We start from the raw sequence: 12,622 nt of genomic DNA, 5'->3' as shown, positions 1-12,622 counted from the left end.
TCCTCATCCTACTCATTTCGCCGCCAATTCATCAATACCTTTTCCAACCCAAGAAAACAATCAGTTAATAAACTTGTTGGATTAGAAATGCCATGACACACATTATTAGTACACTCGCTATGCTGCGTTGATAAAATGCCCATGCAAAAATAATCCTTGTTGAAAGCAGTTGACCACTTTCTCCTTATCTTATAAAGATCCTGCAACCATTGATGATTATGAAGATTCCCTTCCTTCATCATCTCATCACATGCTTCCTCAAACACTTTCTCAGAATCACACCACCTCATACACTTATAGAAGAGTCCTTTAACTTTATTATTGCTATTGTAGATAGAAACTTTTGATGGAACATTTTTAAAGATGTGTCATTGGCATAATCTATGACGAGTGTGAGGTAATGCAACTTCTATGGCCTTGGCCATAGCTTGGTCCTGAATAGTGAATATTGTTGTTGGATATTTATTACCCATTATTTGTATAAATATTTAAAACAACCATGTAAAACTTTCAATTGTTTCTTATGACAAAAAAGCAACCCCAAACAAAATATTCTGCCAATGATTGTTAACACCAACAAATGGCGCATAAACAAAATTATACTTGTTCAGCCTGTAACTAATATAAAAAATCAACACATCTCCAAAATATTCATAATCTATCCTACTTCTACCATCAACCCAGAAAAAATTTAACAATCTATCCTGATCATCATATTGAACATCCCATGCGAACATGTGGTCCTCAACTTGTCGATCTTTAAATAATTGAATCAAAGAATTAGTATCACCAATTTTAATCCTTGTTCTTTTCTCTTTCTGAATAAAATTGTAGGCATCTCTCTTAGAGAATCTGACATTCTAAAATCCTCCAACTTCCTCTGCAAGGTAGGCATATGCATCAACGGTTCTACTTCCTGCATCTGTCATCGATTTTAGGACGGAAGCTTTTTTCTCAACAACATTCCTACATGATCTCAAAAGGTGTCGGTCGGCTGGGCTAGCTAATTCATGGTTGTGGGATTCAATAAATCTTTTGACATGCCATTAACCATCTTCATCTATGACAAACCTCACCATGGATGAACAACCAGTTTTGACATCTGGTCTAGTGAATCTCTTTCTTGAATTAAGATCAATACTTTTCTTGAAACCAGCATTTGAACAAACAAAGACCTTCGATTTTATCTTCCTAGAATTTAGCCAAAAATTGTGATGATCCTTTCGGACGCTAAAGCCATTATCATGGGCATAAGTGCAAAAACATTCATATGCTTCTTTCTCATATTTATAAACAGCCTGAAATGATAACATAGTAATTACGAAAAGCGCAAGTAAAGCGCAAGTAAAGCGCAGGTAAAGCGTAAGTAAAGCGCAGGTAAAGCGCAAGTACAACGCAAGTACATCGCAAGTAAAGCGCTATTTTTTTATCTTCTTCATCCTAAAAACAATAATGAAAGTTAAACAACAACATTAGAGCATTTTTTACTTTTCCGACAAAAAAAAAATTTATTCTGCCTAAAATCGCAACATTTAAAATCCTATGACTCTAATGAGTCGAAACCTACGCCTTTTTTCTGCGGCGATGAGATTAAAACTGACTGTTTACAACTTTCTAACTCGTTTTTCTAAGAAACTTACCGATATGTTGAAACCAGAGGAATTTCCAGCTAAGTTAGCTTCCGATTCCAATTCATGCATCCTTTCCGATTCATGCACTCCCTCTTCCATGCCCTCTTCCACCTCCCTCTTCGCTAAGCACTCAATTTCTTCTCTGCAATTTTCTAGCTCATTTTTTCTTCTAAAGCAATAGATATTTAAGTCTTTCGCGGGTTTCAAATTGCAAAAAAAGGGCGACAAATGCTTAAAATTCAATAAAGTGGGTTACTGGGTCGGGTCGATCGGGCTGACAATACATAAAACAAAGATATTAAATTAAATAAATAGTTGCCAGATGTTGCTTTTCTATTGGCGTCCGAACGAGAAGATGAGTTCAATCACCTGACCCAATAATTTACCCTAACTCGGCACATAATAATTTCTCAAAATTTAGGCCAGCATGCGTTAACCTTTTTTTTTAATCTTGTTCTCTCTCAGTACCGCTCTCGACTCTGAGTTGTCATCTGCTTACCTCTTCTTCATCTTCTTCCTCTCCTTGAGCTGGATGCCCGGATTCTGGCCTCCACAACCGGATCTCATTAGCCTCGACGACCTGCGCCTACAACCTTGAGGTCCTCCTGCATCCGCCGTCGACGTGTTCACGTTGCAGCCGCTAACGTCGTTACCTCGCCAACGCCTACTTTTAAGGTAATTCTTCTTCACATATTATTCTTCCACACCTCCGCGGCCGAATTCACCTGCTTCCAAAATCCAACTTGGCAACTACATATCGAGCTCCAGTAAGACCGTGAGCTCGAAATTCGCCGACGAGCTCAAATGGGCTCGAGCTATGTTTGAAATGGTGGAGTTGATTACATCCTCTACCCTCCACATTCGTAATAGTTCGTTCCTGCCTCCTCTATTCCAGAATATCGCATCTGCTTTGCATATCCTTACGGCACGGAAAAATATGATGGATGTAGATGTTCGAGCTGATGGTCGAACACTGAACCAACTAAGGCCTCTCACTTGTTCTCGAAATCTACTCAATAGAGCTCATGGTTCAGCTCGATGGTCTCAAGGCAAGCCTAAAACCTTTTTGTTATCTTCTTTATTCGTTTACTTCTTCCCCATCCTAATTAGTTTGCAATATAATTAATAACATCAAAATAACCTTTTTTTTGGCTTAGGGTTTGCAATGCTTTATGGTGCCAAAATGTTGGCCATTAAAAGAAAAGCATAATACTAAGTTAAGTGTTGCAGAGATGAGGATGCTTACGTGGATGTGTGGTTTTACCCTTAGAGATAGGATACGAAATGAGCTTATACGTGAAAAGGTTAGAGTAGCTCTAGTGGAAGATAAGATTAGAGAGAGTCACCTTAGATGGTTTGGTCACATTAAACGGAGGCCTTCCAATGACCCTGTTAGGAAAGTTGAGATTTTAGATTTGAATTGTGTTAAGAAAGGTAGAGGTAGACCTAAAAAACTTGGTTATAAAATATTAAAAATGATCTTTCTTTATTAGATTTAAATGAGAATTTGACTTTTAACAGGACACAATGGCGAAAAAGGATTCATGTAGCCGACCCCACGTAGTGGGACAAAAGCTTGATGTTTTTGTTGTTGCTTAGGGGTTGCAATTATATGTTGCTCATGTTTTTATAATTGTTCTATTTGATTATGCAAAACTTTTTCATCCAGTTAAGATATCCCAACATCAAGTCTTATAGCAATAGTATCCTTTTTATGTCATGGCTGTTATGTGTGGAATTTGGTTGTGTTGATCAATCTGGTTATTATGTTGTCTCGAACCTTTACCCCCTGCTTGAGTTTGTGTGCTTCCCAACATTTTTTTTATGTATAACGCCTTGGCGTTGCGTATCCGAGTGCTCCTTGTGCTGCTTATTTGAGCGCCCCGGCGCTGAAAGACATCAAGCAGAGTGCCGCAATGGTATAGATGCGGCGTTGCAACGGTGCAAGACAGAGACTTGAGCGCCGCAACATGCTAAATTAGCACTGCAGTGCCCCAAATTGGCGTCGCAGTGCCTTAAATTGGCGCCGCAGTGGCCCAAACTAGCACCACAACGTTGTGAGATAATTTGATAGTTTCTTTCTCATTTTTCTAAAGGGTTACATCCCTTGGGGGTTATTTTACTTGGCTTTCTCTTGTATATTGAGTGAGTAGACATTGAGAATGGTGCATGTGAGAAGATAAACAAGGAGTGAGTGAGAGAGAATAGAGATCTGTACTTATTTCTCCCAATTTTCTTAGTGGATTTCTTGGTGTGGTGTGGCTCCGTGGTTTTTCTTTATTTTGGGTTTTCCACGTTAAGTTCATAGACGCATTAACAAATTGAAGACACATGGAATTTATTAATTTGGGAAAAAAAAAAATTTGAAGTAATTTTGTCACTGGTGGCATTCTTTCTAAAGTATATGTTGCTATAGAAAGGATCATCCATAATTTTGGTGAAGGTTTGTGATACAGAGCCAATGACCCCTCTTCCTTCAACTTTTTGTTTAATGGTTTTACACCATCATTCTCTATTCAACGCCCCCCTTCTCCAGTTCCCTCCTTCTGCAACTTCCTATTCAAACATCAGTTAAGTCTGATGAAGCCTTTTGTGTTCATCTCCTGTTGCAGTGTTTTGCTTGATGTTCCTCTAGATTTGTTATTAAGTGGCTCCCATAGCTTGTTTCTGTGACCGACCTGTGCAGTTTCAGTCACCACCTTTGGCACTATTTCTATCACCCCTAATAACGACTTTAAATTATTAGTTTGGCACTGTCTTCCTTGTTATTGGGCTTTTGTGATTTTCCTTTGTTATTATGTTCCACCGGCTGATACTTCATATCTCTTATTTCTTTCTCCTACTATGATCGTTAGTTGTTGAATACATACAATAGCCTTTCTTTATTTGGTGAGTTGTTTACCTTTTGTTGTTTTCTTGTTCTAAAATTTGCTATCTGTTGATACTATGATTTCTTTTATTCTGATACAACTTGGTTTTTGGCAAATGCATGAATTTTAAATTCTCTGCATGGCTTTCTTGTTCCTGAATTTCTTCTTGTTATTTCTAGTAGACCATTAAATGATGAAGTTATACACATAATGTTTCATGTAGCCTTGGAAGATTCCCATAGAAATCCTTAAGAAATTAATTGATACAAAAGGTGATATAAAGTCATACAAAGAATATCAAGTTTAAACTTTAAAAAAATTATAGTATTAATCTAGTTTAATGTATTCAATTTGATTTTATACCATAAAGCATCAAATAATTCCTTCGATTGCATTCTCTTATTATCTTCTTGCTTTAGTTTTACCTAGTGCAATGAAGAGACAAATATGCATGTAATAATTCATAACAATAATTGTACAAGAAATCAAATAGCTAGACTAATTTATTGGAAGAATATCAACTAAACATCTTTATCATGTCAAGAAAAAATTGACGTAGAGTTAATGACACCTCATTTCTTTTTTGTATTGAAGTTTTCCTTCACCCATTTTTTATTATGTTTGATAATCTCCTCTTGGGACTTCCTCCTTTTATAGTTCTTAATTTAGACTTAGATTGTGTCTTTATTTGATTTTCCCCATTTATTTTTGTTCGATTTTACTTCGACTTCAATGATTTAGTGGATTTGTGACCCACTTTTTGATATCAATCCCTGTAGTTTGTATTATGGGCTCTGGCGATCTTTTTATTACCATTATTAACAGCTTTCGGCCCTTGTTATTTGAATCAGGTGGTCTAGCTTCCTTGTTATCATGCTTTGATTGTTTTCTTTCCAATGCTATCAAGCTCTAATTACTAGTGCTGATTCTTCTATAATTTTTTTTGTTTTTTCTTTTGCTGTGATCGATGCATAGGAATTTCAAGGGGCTTTGTAACTATAAATATGGGGTTTAGGCATCTCCAAAATACATGAGTAATTTCAAGGGGATTTGTAATTATAAATATGGGAGTTAGGCATCTTGAAAATACATGAGTTGATCCTTGAATAAAAATTTAGCTGGATGCTCTATTCCTTCTACTGTTAGGATTCAATTTCTTGGTTAAATGAGAGATTTGAAGAGTTACAGGAGATGTTATCTTCTTGTTTAAGAGAAAGATTTGTTTATTTAGGTTGCTTCTTGTTCTAATGCTATTGGTTTGATGTTTTGATTTATTTTAAGTCGAATTGATACAATTTAATTTCTGACAAGTACATGGATTTCAAAGCATTGTGGGGAATACTTGATCAAGAATCTATAATATTATCTCTTGTAGATTTTTGTTTGAATTTATTTCCTTTGTGCTTTTGATTTCATTTTACGTGATGTATAGTTGAAGATTAAGCGTTTGTGACTTGAAATTTTGTATGATTTCCTGCATTTCATATTTAGTATTCATTGAAAACTTTAGTCCTTTAGAAGTCTTACTTCACTTAAATATTAAATATTAAGTTTGTCGTATTAATGCACTGAAAGTGTCTCCTTTTAGTTTTCGTGCTCTTGATTTCATTTTTTGGAGACGTCCATTTTTATGTTATAATTATTGTTTTTTATTTTGATTGGATGATATATTATTTTTATACCATTTATCTGTTGTCATATTTAATGAATTTTTAACAATTTCCTCTTCTCTCTCTCTCTCTCTTTATATATATATATATATATATATAAAATCTTTGACTCTTCTTCTTGTCTTTTTATTATTATTTTTTATTTTTGTGGAGTATTTACCCATGACCTCCCTATTTGAACTCCTGGTTTGCTTATGCATCTCTTTTGATCACCCATATCCTTTGTCAGGATAAAAAATTGTTTCTTCACACAACTTCCTCTTTTTAGTTAATTCCAAGCGTTTGTTAGATTAGGCTGGTTGTTCCAATTGCCACCAATTATTTGATCTTGATTTCTTTGTTCTTGCGGGGTGTTTTTTTTTTTTATATTGAATTTCTGCATTTGAATTTATGAATGTTTTCCATCTCCTCTAAATCTTCATCCCTTTTATTCCATTTTTCAACAGGAGACACGACTGTATTGGCCGCTGTATTTGGACCAAAAGCTGGAACAAAAAAGGGCGAGAACCCAGAAAAAGCTTCTATTGAAGTAATTTGGAAGCCAAAAACTGGACAGATAGGTAATATCCATATCGTTTATATGATCAAGTTGTGATTATCACATAGCTGGTTTTCTGCAAGTATTTTATCATTAATATGTTGTTTCCTTCCTCAAGTATTTGTATCTCCAGCTGTTCAAGTTTTAAAATATTAATAGGCCCTATGATGCCCAATTTATGCAATTCCCTCCAATCTTCTTTGATATTTAAAATTAATAGCGGCCTACTAAGTAAAATGAGCATTCTTCTAAATGGTCTCAGTAGTTTTCATGCTAGATTGTAAGTGTGAAGTGTTTGTTACTCTTCAGAAGAAATAGTTTTTTTGCCAACTAAAATAAAAACTTATGCTAGTTTTTCTTCTGATACCTTCACAAAATTTTGTTAATTTAGTTTTGCTTCATCGTCACTTTATTAAACCTCATTTTAGATTCATTTCTATTCAATAATATAGGAGTTCTTACTATAAAGCGGTAAAAATGGGAATGCTCTTATACGTGTTAAACAAGGAAGGACAAAAAGAATCTATCAGGAAAATACATTAATTTACATAATGTGATGGTATGATGGCATGCCATTATGTGAGAAAAACGTGCTCAGAAGATGTGAGAAACCGGCCTAAAATATAGCTGAGTGATATGCTCAAAACAAATTAGAAAAAAGTCATACTATAATTTAATTCTACCACAAATGAAAGAAGAGAATGAGCCACATCGCTTGCCTGATGGTTTTCTATGGGGAGGATGCATTTTGGTGAGCAAGTTCATGATTTTATTGTCTTCTAACCTCCAGAATTGCTGATTAAAATTTTGCATTTACCATTGACAATCTTTACTTTATATTGATGATCGTTGTTATTTATGCTCAAGTTTGAATATGAAGGGAACTGCGTGGTGGCAATGCAAACTGTGAGTTTGTGATGTTGAGAAGTTATTGATATTGAAAGCCTCATAGCAAGCTCCCCTCTACTTTCAGTCGAGCATATCTCTTGAATAATGACATTAAGTCGGATCTGTAGAGCTGGCCAACTTGGCAATCTATTGGTAAGAGTTCATTCTCTAAAGTGTTCAAATGGTTGATGCTTATAATTGTGTGCCATTTAATTTAGGGGCTATTTGATTTGTTAAAAAAAAATGTAGAGTAGAATGAATGTGGTGTATTGATCTGTTTGAAGTTGTTTAGATGAATATAAAAGAATGTGTGATATTACTTTTCTTTGTTTGGCTTCATGTGAAATGAATGCAAGGGGGGGAGGGGGGGTTGTTGTAGCAGTGGTGGTTGGTGGCGGGGATGGTGGCATGTTAGCTTGATTGTGATAAAAATAATTTATACTCAAATCTGAGCCACTTTATTTTACCTCTAAAAACAAACTAGAATACTTTGTATTACTATTGACTTAAAAAAAAAATAATAAAAAGAAAATTCGAATAATTTTGTTTGCTACGGCCCTGTCTTAGGCACGTTTTCTTTCAAATGATGCAACCGCTCCTCACGTAACTCTTACTCGGCACAAAACTCCCTCAAGCTCGCTCTCTCCTATTCATACAAACTCTCACTCATGCAGAAAAAACCTCTTTGCTCTCTAGTCTCGCTCTCATCTCTCTGTGCCACACGCAAGAAGCCGAAGTCCCCAAATCTGCTTCTCCTGTCTCAGTCATGTACGTAGATGCCCAAAGGATCCCCTTTCACGTGTGGTCAGACCGCGCCTTCGTCTATTGCTCCCAATCCAAAGTCCCGCCTTCGATCCGGCTGCATTCTCTTTTTAATTTTGACCTCAATAGATGCGAACGCCTGCGTCTTTGTCTACGGTGCTCGATCTAGCATCCTGCCTCCAATCCGACTGCAATCTCCCATCTGCGTTCAACCTAATGCGTACGGAGACTGTTACTGAATACTTTGTATTAGTTTGATTGTGATAAAAATAGTTTTTACTCAAAACCAAGCCACTTTATTTTACCTCAAAAAATGAACTAAAATACTTTGTATTACTGTTGAATAAAAAAATAAAATAAAAAATTCAAACAATTTCGTTTGCCACGGCCTTGCCTCACGCATGTTTGCTCTCAAACAACGCAACCGCTCCCTACATAACTCCTACTCGTTACAAAACTCCCCCATACTCGCTCTCTCCTATTCATACGAATTCTTACGCTTAACAAAAGAAACCCCTTTGCTCTCTAGTCTCGCTCTCGTCTCTCTATGCCGCACGCAGGAAGTCGAAGCCCCCAAATTCGCTCCTCCTGTCCTCTCAGTCATGCACGTAGAAGCACAAAGGATCCCCTTTCACGTGCAACCCGCACCTTCGTTTACCACTCCCGATCCGAAGTCCAGCCTTGAATCCGATCACATTCTCCGTTTACGTTCAACCTTAATACACGTGAAAGCCCGCGCCCTCGTCTACCCTGGTTGATCTCGCATGTTGCCTCTGATCCAGCTGCAATCTCCGGTCTGTGTCCGACCCAATGCGTACGAGCCTTCTACGTGAAGTAACATGCGTTGATCTGATCCCGTGCCCATCTCTGTGCTTTCCGATTGAATTTCCCAATTCAAGTTGTTCTGTTCGGTTCATAACCACTGCTTGAGTATACGAATCTAACGGGAGTGTTTCTATTGAAAAAAAAAGAAAAAAAAAATAACAATAGGCGTTACAATCGCAGATTGAAGACTAGAAGTTCGATTCTCGGACCAATCAGTGTCTCGAAGCGCTCAACTGTAAAAACCGATCAGATTTGAAAGGGTAAGTGCCCTCCCTACTTCCATTCGTAGGGAGGGTAGGCCGGGAGATTGTTGAATTCTTGAGGAAATTAAAAAATTATAGAATTTTCTCAAAAAAAAAAGAAAAAAAAAACAGGTGCCTTATTTGAAGATTGAAAACCTATATCGGGACTAACCATTGTCCCGAAACTCTCAATTGTCGAATCTTATCTGGCCGAGTGGATTTGAAAAGGAAATTGCCCTCCTAATCTCCCTTTGCGGGGAGGGGATGTCGCAGATTGTTGGATTTTTCTTTAAAAAAAGAGAAAATTTTGTTGGACCAATTAGAGAACCTTTGAAGAGAAAATTGAGATAATTTTATTAATTAAAATAATTGAAGTTGATTTGAAAATCCAATTTCTATTAATTGTGCAATCATAAAATTATTTTTATTTCTTTTAATTAATTAATTGATAGATTTATTTAAAAACTCTTCTAATTAATTAATTAATTAAATGAGCGTGAATTAAAAATTATTTTAATTAATTAATTAAAATAAAACGCAATAAAAAAAAGAAGAGGAAAAAACATAAATATATGTTTTCATCAAGGTTTAAAATTGTGTAAATAAGCCTCGAGGCATTTTTCATCCGTGAGGCAAGGCGTAAGTCTCAAGGCGGTGTGAGGCATAAGCCTCATGGACGAAGAATTGCATAAATGAGAATTTAAGTATTCTAGCAGATAAATAATAGTAAAAGTCTATGATACAATTAAAACATCTAAAAGAGAAGTGAACTTAGTGAAAACAAAAAAATAGATGCAATATATGCATCTCATAGCATAATTCAAAATACAAAACTACAAATTAAAGTCTATCAGAACTCCCAAAGTACAAATAAGAAAAAAAACATCTAAAATTTATTCATGTCCCATCATTACATGAGTCTTCAGTGGAAGCATCTTCATCTCCAATTGTATCTATGAATGTCAAATCTTCATTATCTTCAATGTTACCCACTTATCTGACGATTCATATAATGAGCAGTCTTTTAAGAGCTTGCAACCTTCTTCTTCACCTTGGTCTAACCCTCAAATTATACTTGCAGTAATCTTATGGGCATGAGAATGAACATGTCATTACCTGTCTCCCCCTGTTCGAGCCCTCGACACCATCATATACAGTATGTTTCATGAGGCGTACGCCTCACCAAAAATTGTGCAATTGCGCCTCTAAGGCGCGCCTCAGGTTCCATGAGGCGTAAGACTCATTAAGTCCCAAAATTGCTTAAGCAATGAGGCTCTTGGGGGGAAAATTGCACAGAGGCGCGCCTCTTATTGCGCAATGTTAAACTATGGTTTTCATTAGAATCATCTCCTTATGGCCTGAATAAAGCAAGAAGTGTGCAAGGGCATTCCTAAGTTCTGGATGAGAAAAGTGGAGGGTTGCGTTAGGTAGTAGACAACCAACATAAAATTTGTCGAATAATCATGACATGAATCATTTAATATATTGTATTAATATTAGGGTGTTTCTTGGAAGCGACACGTTATATGACCTGAATACAGTGAGAAGTGTGCAATGGCCGTCGCATCGACGCCTGGGTGCAGTGTTAAATAAGAAAGTGTTCCCACATCATGGACGGATGTGAGCAAAGAAGCTAGTCCATGAAACTAGAATTCAGATTAGATCTTGGAATGTAGGTTCTCTTACAAGCAAATTAATAAAATTAATTGATATTATAATTCATAGGAAGATAAATATTTTATGCATTCAGGAAACTAAATTGATTGGAGAGAAGGCTAAGGATATTGATAGTTTAGGATTTAAACTTTGATATTCTGGTAGAAATCATATTAGAAATGATGTAGGTGTGATTATAGATAAGAGTTTTAAAGATAATATTATTAAAATTGATAAAATTGAAGACATAATTATTGTTTTGAAGGTTATTGTTGATGTTAAGATTATTAATATTATAAGTGATTATGTTCCTTAAGTAGATTTGAATATGTGTTTAAAATTAAAATTTTAGAATGACTAAAATGGATCAATTCAGAAGATTATTCTTGAAGAATGAGTTTTTATTGAAGGAGATTTAAATTGACATGTTGATAGAGAAGTAGAGGATTTTAAAAGTATTCATGGTGGTTATGAGTTTGGAGTGAGTAATGAATGTGATAAGTCTATATTAGATTTTGCTCTAGCTTATGATTTTATAATTGCTAATTTCTTATTTAAGAAAAGAGGAGTATCTCATCACTTATAAGAATAGATATAGTAAAACTCAGATTGATTATTTTCTTGTAAGAAAAATTGGTCGTTTAAGTTGCAAAGATTCTAAAATTATTCCGACTGAAAGTTTATGTACCCAACATCACTATTAATTTTTTATTTTAAGATGAAGGGGCAAAATATGAAAAATTTAGTAAAACGTTATTCAAAGATTAGATGAGGGCTTTAATAAACACTAACAAAAATATTTTTGAGAGTAAGATTTGAGATCTTAAGATTTTGTCTGTGCATGAGAAAGCGAATTTTATGCGGGATTAAGTAGTTAGTAATATTAAGAATGTTGCAAATGATGTGCCTTGGAGTTTCAAAAGGAAAAGTTTCTAATAATAAAAATAGTTAGCGGTAAAATCAAAATGTGTAAGAAAAAAATAATAAGCTTTTTATAATAATTGGTTTAGATGTAAAAACTCTGAAAATTGGGAAAGATATAAAATGCTCGTAAGGTGTCTAAGGAAGCAATCTGCGATGTAAAGATTTTAGCTTTTAATGATTTATATAATAGATTAGATTCTAAAGGGGGCGAAAGATATATGTATAAGTTAGCCAAACAAAGAGATAGGAGTAGTAAGACTGAATTATGGAAACACTAGTGCACCTGATGATATTCTAATAGAGCTGTGCAAATGCTTAAGAGATGAAAGAATTTCTTGGTTTACTAAACTCTTTAGTATTATTTTGAAGACTAAAAAGATGTCGGATGAGTGTAGAATAAGCGTGCTGATTCATATTTTTAAGAATAAAGGTGATGCATAAGATTTTGCGAATTATAGAGGAATTAAGCTGATGTGTCATACTTTAAAATTTTGGGAGAGAGTTATGGAGCATAGGTTATGATGTTATACTAATGTTTCTCAAAATCAATTTGGATTCATTATGGGTAGGTCTACTATTGAAGCTATTTATTTATTGAGAGAGTTGATGGAGAAGT

The 12,622-nt window shown here is 35.2% G+C and overlaps 1 protein-coding gene across 3 annotated transcripts in view; it reads left to right on the top strand.

The window, feature by feature from the left end:
- Positions 1-2,066: 2,066 nt before the first annotated feature.
- The window catches only part of LOC110092002 (exosome complex exonuclease RRP46 homolog), a 71,515-nt gene continuing 60,959 nt past the window's right edge, over positions 2,067-12,622 (top strand). Inside the window, exons 1-3 of one of the 3 annotated variants that reach the window (XM_020816337.2) lie at positions 2,067-2,306; positions 2,527-2,680; positions 6,618-6,731. In XM_020816337.2, the coding sequence (XP_020671996.1) occupies positions 2,569-2,680; positions 6,618-6,731 (226 nt within the window). In that variant the 5' untranslated portion in view covers positions 2,067-2,306; positions 2,527-2,568. The other 2 variants (XM_020816336.2, XM_020816335.2) reach the window with 2 other exon arrangements.

The sequence above is a fragment of the Dendrobium catenatum genome, unplaced genomic scaffold (genome assembly GCF_001605985.2).
Source record: "Dendrobium catenatum unplaced genomic scaffold, ASM160598v2 fragScaff_scaffold_1058, whole genome shotgun sequence".
In the NCBI taxonomy this organism is placed as follows: Eukaryota; Viridiplantae; Streptophyta; class Magnoliopsida; order Asparagales; family Orchidaceae; genus Dendrobium; species Dendrobium catenatum.
This window is presented reverse-complemented; position numbering and strand designations above follow the sequence as displayed.